At 47.7% G+C, this 19,466-nt stretch overlaps 1 protein-coding gene across 4 annotated transcripts in view; it reads left to right on the plus strand.

Annotated features, from left to right (window-relative positions):
- Positions 1–19,466, plus strand: part of LOC146072783 (uncharacterized) — a 163,352-nt gene that overhangs the window by 63,112 nt on the left and 80,774 nt on the right. For all 4 annotated transcript variants that reach the window (XM_083179979.1, XM_083179977.1, XM_083179980.1 and 1 more), the window contains one exon: positions 4,316–4,470. In XM_083179979.1, coding sequence (XP_083036105.1) covers positions 4,316–4,470 — 155 coding nt within the window. The remainder of the gene's footprint in view (positions 1–4,315; positions 4,471–19,466) is intronic.

Below are 19,466 nucleotides of genomic sequence, written 5' to 3' on the forward strand. Positions count from 1 at the left end.
TGTATATTTATATGTTTTTCTTTATTTTTTCCAGTTGCATTCTTTCTTATTTATTCTTTGTATGGGTGATCGGGTGCACTGGGTGACGTCATCGATGTGGGACGCTTCCTGGCGGCTTCCGGCGGCTGCAGGGATTGCGTCTCAATTGGATGTGTATGGTGAAGGCATGAGCACATATAATGGTGAGTTTTTATTATGTACTTTGCCCTGAGGAAAATAAGTAAAATCTTATTGAAACGTTGGCATACATTGGGCTGCCTTTGTGTGTTCCTTTATCGGTCCTGAGTGCCGCTGCAAGTACGTGGTTGTGTGGGTGGCTACAGCGAGCTGTCCCTTTTTGGCAGATGGCAACAGGCAAGATTCCGTTTCCTAATAGCGAGTGCCAGAACTAGGAACTGTTATATATATATATATATATATATATATATATATACACACAGTATATACACAGAAATATGCAGTGTATAGTGTATAGTGTATGTGATTTATAGATGTGGCCATCTTTAGGCAGCCAACACCTCTGAGGCACTAGAAAGGTGCAGCTGCTGAAGAAAAAAACTTTTGCAGGGCCCTCCGTGACCAAAACATATCCCACCCTCAACACATAGCTTCCCGGGACATCACCGTTGCCACCGGCAACCCTCCCGTTCCTGAACACTGCCACTACAGACACTACTGATAGCACACACCACGTTCCTACTAATGCCTCCGCAGACATCTCTACCAGCACCCCCTTCCCCCAAACACTGCTCCTGCCAATAGCACCCCCGTCTGTCGGCGGTGCTGTTTGCGGTGATGTGCACTTGTCCAGGCAGGGTTGATATTGGTAGGAGCGGTGTTTAGTACAGCGTAACTAATCATTTGGATTCCCCCAGGCAAAAAGTTTCTGTCAAACATCGGTATGCCCATTACAGAATGTTACACACCTTAATGTCCGTAACACAATATGCCACACACAGTATATTGCACCATTGCACATTATACCACACTCCACAATGCCAATTACACATTACAGTATGTCACACATGGTAATGCCCAGTATATAGGGCCTGGTGTTCATTATGCCGACGCTGGCATTCTGACTGCTGTCAGAACACTGTTAATAATACAACAAGGGGTGGTTGGACCTGTGGATGGAGAAATAACAGGAGAGGGTAACCAGGTAACCCATGTGGGGGTCATTGGTTCCGCAGATGTGCTGTTAGGTGAGAAAGAGCATTAGAGGGCAACGCAGTGGGTGTGTAGGGGGTATGGAGCTGTTAGGAGACAAAACATATCATGGTAGCCAGTGGGGGGAGATTGGAGTTGTGAGGGGAGAGAGAGAGAGAATGAGGGGGGTAGCCTGTGGTAAGGGGGGGTTGGAGCTGTGAAGGGGAGGCAGGAGAGGGTAGCCTGTGTAGGGGATGGGGGGGGGGGGAGTTGCTGGTGCCACAAATGGGGGGGAGGCGATGGTTTGGAGATTTGAGGGGAGAGAGAGCATGAGGGGGTAACCTGTGGGGGGCTGTGTGGGTGAGGGGGGGCGTGGGTGCAATGAATGGGGGCGTTTAGAGCTGTAAGGGGAGAGAGAACATGAGGGGGGTAGACTGTGTGGGGGAGGGGGGGTCGCGGGTGCCGCGAATGGGGGGGGGGGGTTGAGTTTGGGAGGAGACAGCATGAGGGGGGTAGCCTGTTTGGGGGAGAGGGTAGCTTGTGTGAGGGAGGGGGGGGGGGGGGGGTCGGGTGCCGCGAATGGGGGGAGGGGGGGTTGAGGTTGTGAGGAGATAGAGAGCATGAGGGGGTAGCTTGTGTGGGGGAGGGGGGGTCGCGGGTGCCGCAAATGGGGGGAGGGGGGCCCCATCATAGGAATAGGAAGGATCAAGGATGTATGTTAGATCGGGGGGGGGGGGGGGGTTGCTGCCAGGGCCTGGTGGCTGAATACCAGCCAGGGATGGGTGCAGCAAGTTTAAAACGGGCAGGCTAGAGCGGGGGAGGGAGGGCACGAAACACTCACCGAGTAGCTGAGTGCTAGAAGTTGGCAGCTGCAGCTTCGCTTCCTTCTAGGGATGGCCATCGACCATCGATGATTCGAAATCATCGATGGTTCATGGCCGATGTTGAATACTTTTGCCATCGATGGGGGAGAACCAGATGGTTTCCCTCCATCGATGGAACAGCAAAACGATGTTTTGCTTTTTTTTTTCAAAGTGCCGGGACACGGAGCATAGCTCCGCCCCCGACACCTGCGAAGCCCCGCCCCTCGTGTTTTGATTGGACCGAAGGCCAATCAATCAAACACAATGGATGACCATCGATATGTAAAAATATCGATAGTCATCCATTGCATAGTTAGCACTATCGATGGCCAGTTGCAGATTTGCCATCGATGGCAACCATCGATGGCAATGGCAACGATGGCCATCCCTACTTCCTTCCTCCTGCTCTCCTCTGCGTAGCTTTCCTGCTGCTGGTCTGCTGCTCCTCCTGCAGCTCACTACCGCCCTCCAGTGGCCGGCGCCCTAGGCAAATGCCTAAACCTGCCTAGTGGTGGCGCTGGCCCTGTTGCAGCCGCTGTTGCTGAGGGCAGTCTCATATCCCCATAGTTCCCATCTCATTGCAATACAACTTACAGTGGCAACTGATGCTGAATTAGGGCACAACTTTTAAACTTTTTATATGAGATTCTCAGATAAACAAGTTGCTATTCCATATATATGGTCCACCAAAGGAAGGTAGATAGACCTTAGGTCGACACCATCAAAAGGTCGACATGGCTAAAGGTCAATAGGGTCGGGGGTGTCTTTAACGTTCCGTAGATCAGCAAAAAGGGATGCAGATTGTCAGCAGCAAGTGTGGATTTGACAATCTAGTGGCCAAGTCGATCCTGCATGGGCTTCAATGTGGCCAAAAATGCTGCATTGAATATCTGTGTGATGATATTTCTGTCAGAAATATCGTCACACAATGAATGTGCCCAATAGTGTAGGAAAGAGAAACAGTGTGATTAAAATATAAAGTATATCCAGCAGCAAATATATCCTTACAGCGATGATAACTGTTAACTGCAAACACTTATCAAAGACTCAAGAAATCATTTATAAATCCTCTATTATAGTTGATCTCTTCAAGCATTGTTTTTCTGGCGTAGTCCTCCCTCTAGTGGTCAAAGATAGATATAGCATATCAATACTGTGTTTAATAGTACTCAGATTGAGGGTGAGATTTAATGGGATGAGAGATCCAGAAAGTGAGAGATTTGGGAAGAAATCTCCAGTTTTTTAAAGCGGCAATCATTTACACTGTAAAATCATACTGGTTTTGCAGTGTAAATGATTGCCGCTTTAAAAAAAAAAAAGATTTCTTCCCAAATCTCTCACTTTCTGAATCTCTCATCCTATGAAATCTCACCCAAAATATCTATCTAATCTTTAAATCGGGACCTGCGGCGCCGTGGCTAAGGGGAGATTGGGCGGGACCTTGGGTAAAGGGGCATGTCCTAGTGCCACAACCCCCATTTTTGCCACTTCTGGGGGCATGCCCAGCGTTCTTCTAGCGACTGGGCAGTCCCTGGCCCCCTTCCATCCCTCCCTCTTCCCTACAGTGGAGATGCCATGCAGAGCAGCGGTGATCTCCGGCTTCCCCAAAATGAAGCCCCGCCCACAGGACATTGCCAGCGGCGGGAGGGGCAGCGGCATAGTCTCCAAATAGCGGGACTGTCCTGCTGTAATCGGGACAGTTGGGAGATATATCTATATATAACCGTATTCAGGGAAATTTACTAAGATGGGAGTTCTATTTCACATGAGATTTCACAATCATGTCAACATAGGTTGACATGGACACCGTTTAGGTGTACCATGTCCCCTTGCTTGGCTTGCAGCACTTATCGTTAGAAGTCAGAAGACAAGGGGGGAGAGGGGGGGGGGGGTAGGGGATTTAATAGGATGAGAGATCCAGAAAGTGAGAGATTTGGGAAGAAATCTCCAGTTTTTTAAAGCGGCAATCATTTACACTGCAAAATCAAACTGGTTTTGCAGTGTAAATGATTGCCGCTTTAAAAAAACCTGGAGATTTCTTCCCAAATCTCTCACTTTCTGAATCTCTCATCCTATTAAATCTCACCCTATGTCTTATTTATTTAGCACCTTTGAGAAGATAATAGACAGTATCTGATTGGTTGGCCATAGCATCATCCCATGGGTAATAGAACTCTCATCTTAGTAAATTTCACCCAAGAAATCAGTTGACATCGCCAAATGTATGGACTCACGTGTATGTGACTACTGTTATATGAAATTCATAGATTCAATAGATATCACTCTTATATTTTCCCTTGTAGCTCTGCTTGTGTGATAATGGGACCAGTGAAAATGGCGCCAACTCACCTAATCTGGATTTGTGATATACCTGAGGAAGGAGTCCCATTAGATATAATACATTTTACTTTTCTACCAGATAGAAATCTCGAAAGTCATTTTAATATTTCTACTAATGGTAAGTGTTGTTCATGCAATAGAGAAATTATGAGCAGACTGTGCACGTGCCTTTGTGATCAGAGAGGATTTACTCACAGATTGATTGACAGGTTGGGGCCATTTGGGGGCTGACAGAGTCACTACTGCTGCATCCAGTCTGCCATAGGTCTACCCTTACAGTCGATGTTCATTGGCCCTTATTCTGATTGACTCACTCTGATAAAACTTTGCTCGGAGCGCGTTTCTTAGCCTACTGCCATTCGCTTTGTGCATGTGCAGGTTTACTCAACCGTGCATGGGCGTGACCCAGCGAACAGAAATACTCTGCCGAGCACTCTTGGACACAGTAGGTGTAATGTGAGCGTATCGAAGGGAGAGGTTTCAAAAATGGGCAAAATTTGGGTGGTGACAACAAGTGCTGGGTGGCAGCCTCGCTCGAGTCTCCGAGCGCTCAGGCCGTTTCACATGAGAAACACTATATACAATACTGAGCATACATCTGAGCTAAATTTGCTTGTGCATACATCTGAGCTGAAGTTGCTCATGATCGCAATAAGGAATTCATTGAAAATAAATTATATTTTTGGGCTGGGCCGTAACTAGGGGGGGTCTGGGGGGTCACGCGCACCGGGCGCTGGAGGGGGGGGGGGTTCTGTGAGGTCCGGGTACAGCCAGCGGAGGTCCGGTGACAAGCAGCGGGGTTCTGGGGACTGGTGTAGCCGCTGTAGCGGCAGCTTACTTTGACTCCGTCCGTCTCCTACTAGCGTGGCGGCGGGAAGCGCTGATGACTTTGAAAAGACTTGCCGGACGCTGATTGGCTGAATTCAGCCAATCAGCGTCCGGCAAGTCTTTTCAAAGTCATCAGTGCTTCCCGCTGCCAGGCAAATAGCTCTAGTAGGAGACGGACGTAGTGAAAGCTGCCGCTACAGCAGCTACACCAGTCCCCGGAACCCCGCTGCCTGTCCCCGGACACAGAAAATAGAAAGATATGTCGCTGTGCGGTGCACCGAGGAGAATTGGTATTTAAAATGTAACCTTTATTATGATCGGTTTAAAACATAGCGAAATAAAAGACACAAAACATGAAAATACACAAGGACATAGGATTTTAAAAAAAGGGTATTGAATTACCCTTACGACGTGGGACCCCTAACTCCTTATATAATTATTCCTGTATTAGGTTCCTATGATCAATCTAGCATTTAAACACTTGAAACAGATAATCTGTGGCGGTATAGTGAGCTTATTAGAGTTATATATCAATCACTTAGATCTCTTTGTTATAGTGGGTACTGGTATTACTCATTAGTGAATAGTTGTATAAGGCTCACTAAAGGTGCGTTAGGGTAGCATTAGGTTTAGGATGGATAGGTAGAAAATAAATTGTACCACTGTGGGCTATAATTGCACCAGAGATCACTGCTGTAAGGTTAACAGTATTTCTCTCCGCAAAACTACCATGAATTAAACCGGCATATCCCTTGCTGCCGCTCACCTCCGAGTGTCCCGGAGCACGGTGCGCCAGATCTGACGCGCCGTCTCACAGTGTGGACACGGGTGTAGCGGACTCGCACTATCGACTGGCGAGGTGTACAAGCACAACCAACGGGCTGTGAGTTACACCGGCGTCCCGAAATCACCGCTCACCTCCAAGTGTCCTGGAGCACGGTGCGCCTGGTAGTGACGCGCCGTCTCCCAGTGGGGGACACGGGTGCAGCGGTCTCGCCCTGTCGATTAGCAGGGTGCACAACACAGCCAACGGGCTGCGAGCTACACACACCGCTAGGTATTCAAATAAATTTAAGCTAGACAGATCAAAAATAGGTACAATTTCAAAAAGGGTAAGGGAGTGGGGGTAGCCCACGAAGTGTACGGTCCCCGGACCCCTGCTGGCTGCACACAGGTATGTATGTTGTCAGCGAGGAGGGGGGGGGGTCTCCGGCGTCAGGGGCAAGGTGGTCATTTGGTCCCCCCCCATAGTTTCGGCCCTGGTTTGGGGTTGGTAACAGGGTGTTGTCCTGTAAGCCCAGACATGTCCTGGATGCTCAGATGCCATTTTCTTGGCATGAATAAATTAGCAGTTGTGATATTACTGGTTACTGAAGAGCTCTCTGCATTCCAGACTCTACAACATAACCCAATTTGCAACGTGGTACCTATCTATCAGCAGTTTGGACTTCACTTGGTATCATTAGCAATTCTATAGCCTAGAAAATCACAATTGCTAAAGCAACGTGCACAAACATGAATTAGGCCCTTGGTTTGGGTGAATCTTCTATGCTGGACTTTTTTGTTTTATTTAAATTAAGTTTGCAATTTAGTCAATTAAATGATAAAGGTAGGTTTTTTTCACCTGCCTATACAGATTTTTTGGTACTTGTGTAGTTTCACGGCGCCACCGCGCACACAGTCTGTTTCAGAAACTTGGCAGCCTGCCAGAGTCTCTGTTTAACTGTGCGCGTGCTGCTCTAGCTGTTATCCTAGCTGTTCTCAGCGCTACGTTACCAGCGTAGCGTGTGCGCGTGCCACTCTAGCTGTTCTCATTGCAGCGCTACGCTATCAGCGTAGCGTAATGTACACGCTAGAATTGAGGCGCTTTAGCGTCTGAATCCCGAGTCCTTGCAAGCCGTTAAGAAGGGGGTTATCTGGATTCAGACGGTAATGCGTCTGAATTTGGTAGGGTGTAGGGGTACATAGGGGTGCACTGTGCAAAACACTCCTAAACCTGTTCACAATGACACTAGTCGACATAACAGCTGTCAACCTTGTTAATTCCACTATCCACGCCAACCCGAATCGTGGCGAGCGGCGGCGGTACGCGTCCTACGACCTTTTCATACCCCCACTATCCACATCGGCGTGGAGTTGAGAATAGAAAGTGTGGCAAGCGCAGCGAGCCACCGAGCCCGAAGCGTGGCGAGGGGACGCGGATACCTTCACAGGTATCCGCGTCCCCTCGCGGGCTTCACAGGTGTCCGCGTCCCCTCGCCTCGCTGCGCTCGCCACACTTTCTATTCTCAACTCCACGCCGACGTGGATAGTGGGGGTATGAAAAGGTCGCAGGACGCGTACCGCCGCCACTCGCCACGATTCGGGTTGGCGTGGATAGTGGAATTAACAAGGTCGACAGCTGTTATGTCGACTAGTGTCATTGTGAACAGGTTTAGGAGTGTTTTGCACAGTGCACCCCTATGTACCCCTACACCCTACCAAATTCAGACGCATTAGCGTCTGAATACAGATAACCCCCTTCTTAGCGGCTTGCAAGGACTCGGGATACAGACGCTAAAGCGTCTCAATTGTAGCATGTACATTACGATGAGAACAGCTAGAGTGGCACGTGCACAGAGTCTGGCAAGCTGCCAAGTTTCTAACAGACTGTGCGTGCGGTGGCGCCGTGAAACTACACAAGTACCAATTTTTTTCTTAATAGCTATAAGAAAGATTAAACCCAAATGCCCCTTACATACCCCACAAACCAGCCCACATGAGCTCAGACCTCAATGGGGTTGCAAAAATAATCAGCAGCAACGTACCTCACAGCTATGTCCAATTTCCAAATAGTGGTCAAAAACTCTTCATGTTAATTCACGCTGATGATGCATCCATGGTTGCTGTGGAGGAAACTATTAAATTAGGGGAAAACAATGTTACAAAAAGGATATAAACTCTCCAAATGCCCCTTCCATACCCATCATATCTATTCACATGCCCATCAGATCACCTTACATGCCTATTATACATCACCGTCTGCCCTTACATGCCATCAGATCCCACCACGTCATCAGACCTCCTCCATATACTATCAGACTTACTTCCTATGCCATCAGACTCCCACATATGCAATCCATCCACACACATGTGCTACCATTGCCCACATGCCACCATATCTTGTCCACTTGCCACATGCCCCCTCCAAACCTTTGCAGAGTGACCCACTTCATTGCCGCCATCCCTTTTGGCTTACAATCGCAGGAAGCACAAAGGAAGGCATCCTAGGAACGGACATTTGGACATGCTATCCAAACGGGATTATTGGGTGACTATATCCGCACATTGATTCACGGTATCACTGATTTTACAGAAATTACTTTTAAATATGTCTTAATAAATTCCCCATACTTTTAGCTACACCTTTTGCATGCGTTATTAGATATAGCACAGTTATACCTTTCCCTGTACCAGTCATTGCCACCATACCCCTTCACATTCCATCAGCCCTCCTCCACCTGCACCAGGCACTTCCACCTACCATCAGACCACATGCCATTACATCCCTCCCTTCCATTAATGATTATGCCTTTCACAGGGGTCGGGCACTCAGGATAGTTGAACAGCTGCTCACGGTGACCTTGCCATATAATACATATACTTCCACACGGGTCTATTCAGACCAGGCCGGCCATCTAGAGACTTTCACCGAAAATAAAGAGACTACATCATGTCGGCTGCGGTCAACGTTTCTGAGGTCCTTTAATACCTCTTTCGTCAGGACATACAACAACAGGTAGCTACCATAGGGACGATGCGTGTTGGCAAACATGCCTACCGGGGCAGTCAGCTGAGACGCCGCTGCGTGCAGCATCTTGATGACGTCAGCATGACAACCGCCGGGATCGGCGCTGCCGCACGAGGGAGGAGATTATGGTTTGGAAAGCTATTTATTCTGTATTTTGAACCACTGTTGTTGTATTTCTTGATGAAAGAGGTATTAAAGGACCTCAGAAACACTGACCGCAGCCGACATGGTGTAGTCTCTTTATTTTTGGTGTCAGTCTCTAGAGTGCCGGCCTGGTCTGAATAGACCCGTGTTGAAGTGTGTATATATAACACCCCTTTACCCAGATGTACTGGGCAATGGTACATATATAAATCTCCCTTACAATGCTTTTCAACTTGAATCTTCTTTCTTCAGTGCCTCCACCCGAATCTTGCCATACTGTGTTCTTGGGAGGGCGTTCAGGTTCAGAAACACCAGAGGGAGATTCAGGGACATTCGGGGAAATTCTTCTGTGCATTTAACACACTAGTCCTTCATATCTTAGTCCCAAAATCCCTGTCTATCTCTCCCTGAACTATTTCACTTTAAAAAAAAAAAACACATTCCTGCAAAAGGGGTTTAAAGCAATATCTATGGGTCTCCCCACCAATTCCCTATTTTACTGACTGTAGCCACAATTCTCAGTCCATCATCAAAAATCGCTTGGCAAACTGTAGCAACACAGGTACTTATCTTGCTTGTATCCTTAGTATAGGTCCCTCCTCAGATTCTCCTCTCAGTGGGTCCAACATCAATTGTAGCAAAGCTTTATCCTCTTTAGGCACCAATCATGTTCTCCATTTTGGCCAAGTTCTTTTATAGAAGGGTTTGGGGATTCTGTTCTCAACAAGCTTTAGCCTAGCCCTAGAACAGCGGTTCTCAAGCTGTGGGTCTTTCTCAGCATGGGGTCGCGTCTCCATGTTGCAAACCATCAGGCTGATGCAGGGCTGGCAACAGAAATCTTGGGGATAAATACACAGATATCTCTGGGAGCCACCCTCCCCATCAAGCACTGTAGTGGTGTGAAGCAGGGAGGGAGTAGTGTTGCGGAGCAGGGTAGGAGGATGGAAATTGTGGTGCTGAGCAGTTATGGTGGTTGGGAGTAGTAGTGTGATGGAGGGTTGGAGTATTGGTGCACGGAGGGAGGGTGGGGATAGTGTTGCAAGATGTGCAATATAATAGATGAGCCCAGCGCAGAGTACCTCTTGATTCCACCCATCAGTGCTCGGGGGGTCACTTCACTGGCGACCAGATGTCTAAGTGGCTTGGGTCTGAGCAGTTGGGTTCGGGTGCCTGGGTGGTGGCAAGGCTGGGTGGATGAGTGGCAGGGGGTCTCGGGGCTAAACAGCAGCAGAGCCAATGTGTACAAGCTGTGGGGGGGGGCCAGGTGGCCGAGCAGCAGGGGGCCCAGGTAACAGGGTGGCTGCGGTTGAGCGGAGCGCTGGCTTTGGGCCCCTTAGATCATTGGGGCACAGGACAGCTGTCCCTTTTGGCCCTCCCCCGTCGCTGGGCCCAGAGTCAGCAACTAGTAACTGATGGTACATACACACATATACAAACAATCACACACACATAGATTACATACATACAGTATGCACACAAACGTGCATACATGTACACACACATAGATTACATACATATGCACACAAACATGCATACATGTACACACACATAGATTAAATACATATGCACACAAACATGCATACATGCACACACATAGATTACATACATATGCACACGAACATGCATACATGTACACACACATAGATTACATACATATGCACACACACATAGAATACATGTACACATGTATAGAGCACAGACATACACATATACATGTAGTTCACTTACACTGACATCTTGAGGGAGGATGACAGCAGCAGACATTTATGCCAAGTCTGGCCCGCAGCATCTTTTTCATCTTCAAACCCCCGCCTATGGCATAATCCCACCGATTCGCGGGTCATGATGGGGGGCGGGGCCAATATGACACAATTACATGACTGATGACATGTCATATTTGCTCCACCCCCTTCACCACCAACCCGCAAATCGCGGCAAAAACTCGCGAATCGCTGCAAATAGCCGCGAGGGGGCGGGAATACACTGGCAGACTGATACTGTCAGTCAGATGTCACTAATTAAAGGGATGCAGAGCGTGGCGGTGAGTTCCCAGGCAGCAGAACTGCGGGGGCGGTGGGGACTGAGTGGCCGGCTTTGGGGCCCCTAACATTGTCAGGGCCCTGGACAGCTGTCCCCCTTGACCCCCCCTGTCGCCGGGCTTGGGCTGATGACTTTTCTAATCTCAGTCAGTGATTCAAGGAGTCTGAAAAATCTGTTAAACGGTCTTTATTTTAGACTCCTCACATCATTTTGTGCCTCCACAATGCTGTAGAGCATGTGCTGTCTGCTGCCTATACATGTGATATGATGACCTTCTACAGGGCCACCGACAGGAGGGGGCTGTGGGTACAGCTGTCACATGCCCCGGGCAGCTGCTCACAGTGGCATGGTGCCACCCCCTGCACCTGCACAATGCCTCCCTCGCTCAGCGGCCCCCCAGCCAGGCATGCACAATACACAGTGCAGCCTGCAGAGCGCCGAGTCTAGGATACAGAGGTGCTCGGGGCTCTGCAGGCTGCACTGTGCAGTGTGCGCTCCCGACCGTCAGTGAAGGAGGGAGATGCCGTGCCGCTGCTGCTGGTAAGTAATGGTAATTGGGGGGGGTGGTAGGGGGAGGCAGGGTGCATGCATTCGGGCAGGGTGCATATGTGTGGGCATGCGGGTGTGCACGTGGGGTGTGTGCCGCTGTGGGCCTGGGGGCCCGGAATGAAGGCCAGTCAGTGCCAGGCCCCAACAGTTCTAGTGGTGGCCCTGACCTTCTACAGTAACTTGCTGGGGTGCTGTAATTATTTTTATTGTCTGATGGGGTCCCAAAGCAAAATAGTTTGAGGACCCCTGTTCTAGACCATGGCTGAACATGTCTTCCTTCTTCCGTTGCTGCTGCTTCTCCTCCCCCTCCTCTAATGCTCTGAATAATAACATTCCATTCCTTGCTCCCCCCACTCCCTGCCTCTACCAGTCTCTGTGTGGATAATATCTAGGAGATGTAGTCTCTGAGTCCTCATGTTTCTTTTCACATGTGCTGCCTAGGCACTGGCACTACATATATATAAAATTAATAGCAGCGTTATACCCGCGTTAACCCGAAGGAAACCAGAAGGCAAAGAACAAACCATCATTACTGCTGAAGGACTGCATTATACCCCAAAAACTCAGGAATATCATGTGGCCTCAACTCACCTTTGCCATGAGTGGACCAGGCCCACCACCCCTACGGCTGAGAACACCTGGACTACCCCCAGCCCTACCCCTCATGGTGAGCATGGAGCTGTGAGGGGAAGCAGCAGGGTCAGCCTATGCACCAACACTTCACCCATCAATCCCTTGTAAAAGTGTCAGTCCCCTGCAAATGTGTGTTCATGTCTTTTCTCCCCCCCCCCTCCTCTCCTGCAGCACACATCTACCCCACCATGTGCTTTTTCCTGTATTGTGTACCTCCGCAGATTGCACACCCTGCCAGCGCTGACCTATGCAGTGCACCAAGCTGGTTGCCTCAGATGGTATCTCCGCGGACAGGATGTGGATCACGTGGATGTTTCTGTGCAGGGTTTATCATACTACTACAGAAGTATTTGCTTTCCAATATATGCATTGGGTCCTTGTATGGCTCGCCCCTTACAGTGTAACCTTCGTAGTGCGCCCTCCATGGCTGCCTCATCTGGTGCACTTGTGAATGGGATGAAAAATACATGGACCTGAGTATACATTGAAATCATCCATTTTGGGTAGTTTCTTTTAGGGGTAATCTATTTCACCCTGGGTAATCCTACGCAGAGCGCCTAAAATGGCTGCCGCACTTGGTACCTTGTCAGGGTGGAGTACACAACCCATGGAAGTTATTATCCAAAATGCTGCACCACTCCTGCATTATGCTTACTGTGTGCTCAGGGGCTTTTGTCTGTGACATGTCTGTTACTGTACCTCCAACATCCTCTGTATTATGTGCATTGTTTTTTTTAATGTCTGTAAGCGCCTTGAGTCCTGCTGGAGAAAGTGCGCTATATAAATTTTACTTACTTACTTACTTACTAAAATTACTTTCCACCAGACAAGACTCCAATGACACAGTTATAGGGAAAAGCAGTCTGTTTACTTCCATAGCACATGAAACGTATTTTCCACAGCAAACTTACCGGGTACTATTCACCAGACACTGGTCTACAAACAGCTTATAATGTACACAATCACAGGCTCCCTTGTCAATAACCCACTGGCCCACCACCCTCTATCACCTGCCCACTTGCTGGCATCAGGAGCCCTGAGCCCTTCACTAAGGAGCTTTAAGAAAGTGTGACACATTGGACAGGACATGCATGGACGGCTTTCTCCAACATTTCTCTTAGACCTAAACCCCGGTAGTTTTGGCTTAGGGAAACTGATCAAATGTGTCCTGTTCTGCAAACACTAAGGGTTGCATCTGGACTGGACTGCCATACATCCTCTCCCTAGGCTTCAAGCCTACAGGTAAGGCTGAGTCCTTCTTTGGTGCACATACCTGCTTGCCAATCTCAGCAGATGCAATCCTTTTCAGGTTGGCTTTCTCTTCGAGCCCTCCCCCCCCCCCCCCTTAGCTTCACCTTACAGAGCTCCGCAGCTTCTGAGATAAGAAACTTCCTTGAAAGGGAATCTGTATTGCCCTGTAATCCTCCTGTTCTGTGCTGAACCCTAAAGTGGTACGACTGGAGGGCAAGGTACAACTGTTACTTGGGCATTGGTCTTATTTAGACACATCCATTGGAGCGGAGCTTGATCAGTAATTAAGGTGAATTCACTTCCCAGAATATAGTACCTCAGAGTCTCCACTGCCTACTTGATAGTCAGGCATTCTTGCTCTATTGTGGCATATCAGTGTTCCCTGGGCAGTAGTTTCCTGCTGAGGTAGAGGACTGGTCTCTCTTCCCCCCTACCTCCTGAGACAATACTGCTCCCAGGCCTGTTCCTGACATATCCGTCTGCAGAATGAACCTTTTATTGAAGTCCAGGGCAATCAACACTGATGCTTTACACAGGGCACTTTTTAAGTCCTTCCAGGCTTAATGTGCCTGGAACATCCAGACAAGCTTGTCCAGACTTTGCTTTTGCAAGCAATCAGTGAGCAGAGCTGCTCTGGTGGCAAAGTTTGGAACAAACTTGTGGTAATACCCCACGGGCCTGAGAAGGCCCTGAGCTGAGTCTTCGTCTCAGGCCTTGGCCAGGCAGCAACCACCTCCACCTTATTGACCGGTGGTTTGATTTGACCATAGCCTACCACATACCCATGTACTTAGCCCCTGACATGCCTATCACACACTTCTCTGGTTTGGCCGTGAAGCTGTGGAAGCGCAGACTCTTTAACACAGCTTCTACCTTGGCCAAATGAGACTCCAAGTCATCACTGAAAACAACAATGTCATCTAGGTATGCGGCTATGTACTTTTGGTGGGGCTGGAGGAGCTTATTCATGGCCCCCTGGAATGTGGCTGGGGCCCCATAAAGACCAAATGGCAAGACTCTATACTGTATGTGGCATCTGGGGTGGAAAAGGCCTTTTATGCCTTGGCAGCCTCGGTGAGGGGAATCTGCCAATAGCCTTTAGTAAGGTCAAGAGTTGTCAAGTATTGGATTTTGGCCAATTGCTCGATCTTCTCATCAATGCTTGGCATGGGATAGGCATCAATTTGGTTCAACCTGCGGTAATCGTTGCAGAAGCTCAATGCTCTGAATGGATTGGGAACCAGCACTATGGGGTTATTCCACCTGCTGGTGGACTCTTCCATAACCCCCAGGCATAACATATCTTTGACTTCCTTGCGTACTGCATCCTTTTTTGCCTCGGGTATCCGATATGGCTGAAGATTGACCACTATCCCTGGAGGAGTCAAGATGTCATGCTCAATGATCTTAGTCCTCCCTGAAATTGCCGAAAAGTTTCTCCTGATCAGGTCTTTAGCTTGACGCATCCGGACCTCGTCAAGGTATCTGTCAATTGGGACCACACAAGCCGAGATTTTGGCCACTTCCAATGCTCCAGAAGATTTATGATATATCTATGTGGACATTTCCATTTTCCTGGTTAGTTAACACGATAAGTCACTGGTCCCACAGCCTCGAACACTGTTTATGGCTCTTGCCCATCACTGCGGGAACCAGGTCTAAGACCTTGTCCCAGGGGTTAAAACTCTGTTTCTCATGCGAGACAGAATAATGAAGATTCTATCTAGACTGAGCCTGAGTCATATGGTCACTGACCAATAGAGCTCTATGTTGGAACAGCCCATGGAGATGATGGACGAAGTGTACTACATTTGGCTCCGGAGATGTCTGTTGTTCCCATCCCTCCATTAGGAGGTCCAGGATTCCCTGGAGCTGTCTGTAACACAACAACTTAAAGGGGCTGAAGCCTGTAGAGGACTGGGGAACCTCTCAGATGGCGAACATCAGAAAAGGTAGGAGCTGGTCCCAATCCCTTTTGTCCTAGGCGACTGCCCTCCTGAGCATCTGCTTGAGTGTGCAAATTTTTTTAACCGCCAGCATCTGGTGCAAGTCGCTCATCAGCTGGGACATAAAGGGAGTCCCCTGATCAGTGAGGACCTCCTTGGGTATGCCCAGGCAGGAGAAGATTAGCAATAATTCTTTGGCAATGGTTACTGTTTTTATATTTCATAGGGGAATGACTTCAGGGTAAAGTGTGGCATAATCAAGTAGGACTAATATATACTGATGTCCCCTTGCTGATTTTTCCACCAGCCTCATAATATCCATCCCAATCCTTTCAAAGGGAACAGAGATTACCAGAAGAGCATTAAGGGGAGCTCTGTACTGAGGCTTTGGTGCAGTACACTGGTAGATGGCACACTCCTGGCAGTACTTTGCTACCGATGCCCAGATTCCTGGCCAATAAAACCACTGCTGTACCCTCTGTAGAGTTTTCTCCTCCCCCAGATGTCCTCCCCACAATTGTGAATGGGCAGCTTCCAGGACCAGAGGATAAAGGACCTGTGGTCCTATAAGCTGCTCAACTTTCTTACCCCATTGCTCAACAACCTTATATAGTAAATCTTTCTCTACTAAGAAATAAGGGCTGCCCCCCTGGGTAAGGGTAAATACATTTCCGACTGTAAATACAAATGTTCTGGAAAGCATTGGTGAGGTTCAGGTCTTCCTGCTGGTCTCGTCTGAAATCCTGAAATGCCATGACAGTTCTTAATGTTCTTTTGTCACTCACCTCCTCTGGGTCAGTTGGCTCTTCTGGCGTAGATGTACCGAGTCCACACAGACAGTCGGCACCTAAAGAATTAGTTGACCTTCTAATGACGGAGCTGGAAGAGGAAGAGAGCTCCTCCAGTTGAGCTGCCAACAGTCCCTACAGGCCAGGGAATTTTCACCACAGGATCAAAGGGCAGGATGAGTGCGGGGCAACTGCAATGACCAGCTGGATTGTCCGCCCCTGATGTTTCAATGGAAATCACACTATGGGGAACTTGTGGGTGGCACCATGGATACAGAGCACCTCAACCGCAGATTAGGCCTGGTCAATGCCTTCAGGGACTGACTCCGCAGAGATAATTGACAAGTCACTCCTGGTATCAACCAGCGCCTGAAATGGCCATGCTGTGATCTGGAGGGTCACCTAAAGTCGACAAACCCTTGCTTCTGACACAGCTGTAAGCTGGTCACCTCGATTTTCCTGCACCACACTCCATAGGCTCAGACTGTTTTGTACAGTCCATTCATATGTGGTCCTGTTCCCTGCACTCATAACAGACAACCAGATTAGGACGGGCCCCCATTTCTGGAGATATACGGGTCTGGGGTCTTGGAACTGGTTGGGTCTCTTGGTCTAGGGGCTTGGCCATTTTCCACAGTGCAGCCTATCTCTCCATTGTGGCAGCTAGATCCTCCATATGTTGGGGGTCAGCCTGGAGAACCCACCTCTACATGCCTCATGCACACCGTTGTCTATGGCTAAATTTTCCACCACTTGGTCTTCCGTATTCTTCTCCAACTGAAGCCAAGACCTCGCCATTTTTAGCAGTTTAGCCAGCTGAAGATAGAGAATTCTCCACCAAACTCCAATGCCAGTCCTGGAACCGCTGGGCTTTGCAGGCCTTGGTTGCACCATTGTGACCCAGTATGGCAGCTTTAAGCTGCAAATAGGTAGATGCCTGGTCCACAGGGAAGTCATGGTACGTTTTCTGGGGATCTACTGTCAAATAAAGGGCTAGCTTATTTTTAGTTACATAGTAGATAAGGCTGAATAAAGACTTGCGTCCATCGAGTTCAATCTACGTTTTAATAGCTATTCCATTGTAAAAGACAGAATATGATTCTTGCATTCCAGGGCCGGCCTGCGGCAATATGACGCAGCAACCTTGCAGATAGATACCCCTGCATTCACATGAATACCAACATTTAACTTGATGTTTCTCTCTATTTTAATCTCGAGGAGGGGGTGGGGATGTGGGGTGGGGAGTGGGAGGGGAAATAGGGTAGTTAGGTAAAACAAAAAGAAAACAGAAATTGAAATTGCGCACCATATAGGAGCGTCTGTGGGCCACCGTAGATGGTAGCACATTGGGGGTAGTGGCAGCCAAGGGTGCCACCAATGCTCCACTTAATATTCAGGGAACATAGTGAACCTCAAACATCTATGACCCCAAAGTCCCACCTCCTCCACTCAAATTTGTGAAGGGCATTAGGACCGTAGGGTGTAGAAAGCTGGAGCCCATCTAGATCCAATAACCTAAACATCGAATATAAAAAATATTATGTGGGCTTGTACCATAAAATTTTTTTTTTTTTTTACTTCTTTTTTTTTATTTTTTTTATAGAATACAAACAATACATTCAATTACAATCAACAAGGTGTATAGTACATTTCGTGTACATGATATTTTACATTGCTTTCAGCGGTGATTACAGCTCCATAGAGACAGGCAACGGAGATCTACACAGATCGTCTAATCATGGTTTAAAAGAGGAAAGGGAAAGAGGGAGAAAAAGGGAAAATATATAGAGTAAAATACTGCGTGACCTATATTTAAGGGACATATATACATTGGGAATTGAGAAAGGTAAAAAAAAAAAAAAAAAAAATAGGAAAATGGAGTCCTGTGTTCTGTGTAGACATAGATTATACCCATACAGGGTTTGAGTGATTTCAGCATACAATAGTGTGATGTATGTGTATTATAGTGAAGTGAACAAGTGTGTTGTTTCTAATTGGAAGAAAAAAAAAATGTAAATTCTATGTGTATCTGAAAAAATAAAAATATGTGTATATTTGTATTATCTGTGTGGCCTACTATTAATTTCTAGTGAAAAATATTATGTGTGCTTACAAAGGGATAGTGGGAGAAAGAGAAAAGGAAAAAAAAAAAAAAAAAAATTAATAATAATAATTTTGTGAAAAATAAGGATTGTTAATGTACGTGCACATGCTGCTTTTGTGTAAGAAAAAAGAGAAAGAAGAGAGAAAAAAAAAAAAAAAAAAACCCAATCTCTACATTTATTACTAATTAATCCCTCCCCCACTCCCCCCCATACTCCCCACCCTCTTCCGACCATATACCTTCCAGCCGATCTCCATGGAGCTCCAATCACCCCTGACCACCTCCTTGAGAAAAAAAAAATAAAGAAAAAAAATAAAAACTGAAAACAAAACAACAAGAAAAAAAGAGAAAGACAAAACGACCAAAAAAAAAAAAAAAAACCACAATCCAGGATTATTTTATGTTATATATCCTTTTGTGCTGTCCATATATTTGTACCATAACATTTAACAGACTGGCAACATATTGTATAAAACATACCAGAAATAGTAACACATACTCTGTGAATACTGTTTCTAACTGGGAGATGTAGGCCTCCTAGAGGAGAGAAAGCGGGTGGGGAGGTGCACCTCCTGAGTCCTACATATGGAAGATTCTAACTTAAGGCAAAACTGAACATACAGCTCAGAGGGCGTCCCCTATACCAAACATACTGTCCAAAGGATATCATTTCTCAAGTCGCATCGGCCGCCATTGACCAGTCTTGTGTCAATTTTGGCATAGGCAATCCTCCGCTCGGTGTCGCCTTCAAATTCCAGGAGGACAACAATTGGGAGCCCTCAGTAGGGGAGGAGATAGTCAGTGGCGTAGCTACAAATTTTGCTCCCCCCTGCCAAAATAGCTTCTGGCGCCCCGCCCCCTTATACATTAGGGGATAGGGGAGGTTACAGATACTGGGCAGAGATGGGGTGTCAGATGCTGGACAGATAGAGAGGGGTGGCAGATTCTGAGCACAAAGATAGAGAGGGGGGACAAATTATGTGCAGAAAGAAGGAGGAAAGATACTGGGCAAAAGAGAGGAGGGTACAGATGCTGGGCAAA

This window comes from Crinia signifera, chromosome 4, assembly GCF_055691185.1.
Source record: "Crinia signifera chromosome 4, ASM5569118v1, whole genome shotgun sequence".
Classification (NCBI taxonomy): Eukaryota; Metazoa; Chordata; class Amphibia; order Anura; family Myobatrachidae; genus Crinia; species Crinia signifera.